At 51.8% G+C, this 4,338-nt stretch overlaps 1 protein-coding gene across 1 annotated transcript; it reads left to right on the top strand.

The window, feature by feature from the left end:
• Positions 1-1,507: 1,507 nt before the first annotated feature.
• On the top strand, positions 1,508-2,985 carry FIBRA_08220 (uncharacterized protein; the record flags this gene model as incomplete). The annotated part of the gene is made up of 5 exons (XM_012329872.1): positions 1,508-1,681; positions 1,750-1,813; positions 1,868-2,438; positions 2,495-2,771; positions 2,827-2,985. The coding sequence occupies 5 exons, from the start codon at positions 1,508-1,510 to the stop codon at positions 2,983-2,985; spliced, it is 1,245 nt and encodes a 414-aa protein (XP_012185262.1).
• Between the last annotated feature and the right edge of the window lie 1,353 nt (positions 2,986-4,338).

Here is a 4,338-nt window from a genome sequence, read left to right as displayed (position 1 = left end):
CGGCCGATTGATCGACAGGCGCTGCGCGCCCAAAATCCCCTGGATGCGGGGGAGTTCTGGCACACACTCGCTGCGCAACAGACGGTATTTTACAGGCTGAAGACAGGTAAGCGGGCAAAACTCGAGTGAAAACGGTGAGCGCATATACTCAGTGGCTTGGTCGGGCGAATGGTCGCCATGAAGGACGGCTGGAGCTGGGGTCGGCGTGTCGGGATGTCGGGTGGGTGGACGATGTTCGTGCAAGCCAGATGTGCTACGAGCGCTTCGTGGGAAGTCGGTGGGGCGGGCGATGCGACGTCGATGCTCGCCATGAAGGACAGCTGCGATCCGCGAGAGAGAATCGATATACGATAAGCTTTGCGCGAGGCGCAAGCAGGCGAGGCAGCGGGGAGCGGAGAGGCGCTTCATGTGTGCGGCCGCGTCGTTCTGGGCCCCGTACAACACAGCTATCTGATATCCGTCGGCTTTTCTGTTTGCCATAAAATCTCGGGCGAACTAGTCTCTTCTCTTCTCCCAGTCTTGCTCTGATATCGCGTGTCCTGTTAGTCCAATATTGGTCGTTGGTTGTCATCGAAGCATTTCTCGTCCGTTTTTTTTGTTTGATTTTATATACCTCGATCTCATTCGATCTTTCTCAATGATCATGACGCTAAGTATTACCATGCTTGCTTGTGTACTGTGAACGTCGGAATGATATCATTCTTTGACTCAAAAAGTCTGTGCTTACAATGTGGGCGGTTGCAGACTGAGACAGTGTAACCATACCAAGTCACGGTGTCGATAGCGGTGGATACGAAGCAAGTTACTGGAACCGTTGTGGCTGACATTGCTCGGCACCCTTCCGGATCCGGCAACTAATGCCATGCATCCCGCCATCAGCCTCAATCTCCGAGTCTAAGTATCATCTTGCATGAAAAATTTATCAATGTGGGAGTCCTGGCACCAACGGGAAACAAAATCAGTACACATCTGCTAGTGCGCGTAATCTACAGGATGGTGCGTGCAATCATGTTTTGTTGTTTCGGCCAATGCCGACATCGAGCGCCACTTCCATTTCAATGGAAGACGGGACATTACTGTATCGGAGGCCTCAAATCCGTTCGGAGGCTCTTCCATCGGCTCAGCCATTCAGCTCTCAGAACTTCATTAAAGTACCTCAACCAACCGCCATTTCCAGACATATGTTTAAGCGTACCAAATCCCAAGAGTTGCCTTACAAAGGCGGCATTTTCATTTTGCTCCGTAAGCCAGTCAAATTCTTGGCGCTATACTGACTAAGGTTACCGTCGACGTTCAACCCGCACAACTTAGATCGAGACACGTTGAAAATCTGAAAATCTGCGAAGGATTGCTCAGCTGAGCGTCGCTAGCGAATTAGTAAGTCATTGGGGAGATGTTGCAATATTGCGAGACTTCGGTCTGCGACCAGTATAAAAAGGACGAGGTGAAGAAGGTATGGTATCATTCAGCCTCCCTCCAACAGTTTCCCTACTACGTTTCGGGTAATATGGCTCACAACAACTTCGTCATTAACACTCCAGCGCCCAATGTTTCGTTCTTCACTCCTGCTCAAGAGATCCCCGCGGGTACGGCAATCGACCCCCAACCAAGCGGAAAGCCCATACCAACACTGTTTCAGCCGCTGAAAATTCGCGGCGTAGAATTCCAGAATCGTATATTTGTGAGTTCGAGTATGGTGCTGAGTGGCTAGATGCAGTCCGTGACTGAATGTTGTCCGTTCCTTCTCAGTTGGCTCCCCTTTGCCAATACTCTGCGGATGACGGTAAACCCACGTCGTGGCATCTTGCTCATTGTAAGCTGAACACTCTTCTTGGACCGCTAGCGTTATCCTGATTTTCAAATGAAGTGGGTGGGATTTTCAAACGCGGCCCCGGCTTGTCCTTCGTGGAGGCGACCGCCGTCCTATCAGAGGGCCGTATCACGCCGCAGGATGCCGGCATTTGGTCAGACGACCACATAGAACCATGGAAGCACATCGTCGACTTTGCGCACTCTCAAAACCAGAAAATCGGCATTCAACTCGCCCATGCGGGACGCAAGGCATCTACTGTCGCTCCATGGCTGAACAGAGGTCTAGCTGCATCAGAAATTGATGGCGGTTGGCCTGATAACGTCTTTGGACCGAGTGCTATTCAGTACAATGAAGGATTCCCTCATCCACAGGAGCTGACAAAGGCCGGTATCAAGGGCGTTGTTCGCGCATTCGTGGACGCTGCGAGAAGATCGCTCAAAGCGGGTTTCGACGTGATCGAAGTCCATGCTGCACATGGATTCCTCTTGAACGAATTTTTGACACCTATTTCAAACACGCGCACGGATGAATATGGTGGTAGCTTCGAGAACCGGATACGACTGCTGATCGAAGTCGTGGATGCTGTGAGAGCAGTCATTCCTGCCACGATGCCTCTTTTTGTTCGGTGTGTGGAATTCCGTAGCTCGGATGCAAATGATACTCAAACTTGCGCGAATGTAGCGTGTCCGCCACAGATTACCTCGACGAGGTATTCCCGAACGAAGCGTGGCGCCTTGAAGACACCGTCCGACTAGCAGCAATTCTTGCCGAACACGGTGTCGATCTTATCGACGTATCCAGCGGCGGTGTTCATCCTGCACAGAAATTGAAGTCAGCGCCATTTGCGACACAGGTCCCGCTCTCCAGAGCGATCCGAGCTGCGAACGGAGAAAAGATTCTCGTTGGTGCCGTTGGGGGTATCACGACTGGCCAGTACGCACAAGAGATCCTCGACGAGGTATGAGTTTCATTTCTGGAAGACTGAGTGACCGTCGCTTATCAATTTTATACAGGGCTCTGCAGACGTGATCTTTGTTGGGCGACAGTTCCAAAAGGATCCTTCAGCTGTCTGGACTTTTGCTCGAGACCTCGGAGTCTCAGTCACCGTAGCACATCAGATTGAGTGGGTGTTTGCTGGCAGGGGCAGTGGCGGGAAGCGCACGGGCGTATAGGCATCTCATTCTATCGCCTTCTTGATTCGCTAGATCTATACAGTGCACGTCATAATAGTGTTGCTGATAAAGTAGAATAACTTATGACCCAATTACATTTAGACAACACATTATGTGATGAAGCGCAAGACGGCACGATTGAAAGTCCGAGTTTCGGACAACTCTCAGGCTCTTCGTGTAGCTGGTACGATGAAGCGCTGAAGCGTAGCCTATAGCGGCCACTTGTATCATCCTTTGGCATGTAGGCCTCTGGCATTGTCGGAATACGTTCTATTAACCTCGTTCTCTTTTTCATATTTTGGATCAACACATTGCGTCCATTAGTGTGCTATATCCGTCGCGGCGCGATGGGATATACGATGCGCACCTACGACAACGACCTCGAAGGAACACATCATTCAGACTCGACACACGAAGCATCGAGCTGGCAATCGCGTCCCCATGGACGAGCAATGGACGTGTTTTCGTCGGGTTTATAACGGTAGCTATGTTGACTAACCTATTGCTCCGCTCTTAGTAGGCGTTTTCTGAAAGTCAGTTGAAAAATTGAACGTGCACCGCAGTCCACGTCTATTCCCGCTGGACTGAGTAATAAAAGCCGATTGACCTTTGCTAATCCCCATCTGCTTGGCCTGTAAGCACCTGGAGCTCGTCCCCAGTCATGACCACATCGTCCCAACTACGCAGTACCAAACGGGGAGGCACAAACTCAACATACCTACCTACCCCCCTACCCCCATTCGTCCTGTCCTCATTGGAACGAACTCGAGTCCTCCGAGCTCAGCATGCCCATCCGTTCGCCCAATCCGCCTTGACAATGCCATGACAAGTCTCGTCTCGCCCGGTTATGTACGTTGGCGGACAGCGAGCATATCAATCCCAACGCCGCATCTCTGCGACTATGAGCTCTAGACTGAGCCAAAGCCATCCAAGCAGTTGATGCCGGCCGAGGCACAACTCTGTGTGCTTGCCTTTCGCACACGGTGGTAAGACTGGACGAGTGAGTTAGGCGCACAATGTACTCCCAGGCGAGATGTGCCAACCAGAGCGAGCCTTCGCAGAGGGTGGCCGCGCCGCCCGCTGCGCTCTGGATTCGGGTCACCGCGCCTGCTTGACTGCTTGGCGTGCTAACACGTTCGCTTGCTTGCTCGTTCCGTTCTCACTGCCATCCTGCAGTGCCTCTCTGCTTACGCCTATCTTCCCATACCACCACAGGCCTGTCTCTGATTTATGGAATAATTCCTCAGGCGTTGAATAGAGCCGTAGGCATGGCATAGCATAATTCGAATCTGCGACGATCACAGTGCGCGAAAAGGCTGGACTCGTCTCTCCGAGGTTTCATCTCCCAGCTTC

This window comes from Fibroporia radiculosa, assembly GCF_000313525.1.
Source record: "Fibroporia radiculosa TFFH 294 genomic supercontigs, scaffold55585, whole genome shotgun sequence".
Classification (NCBI taxonomy): Eukaryota; Fungi; Basidiomycota; class Agaricomycetes; order Polyporales; family Fibroporiaceae; genus Fibroporia; species Fibroporia radiculosa.
Note: the sequence above shows the minus strand (reverse complement) of the source record. Positions and strands in the feature narration are given on the sequence as shown.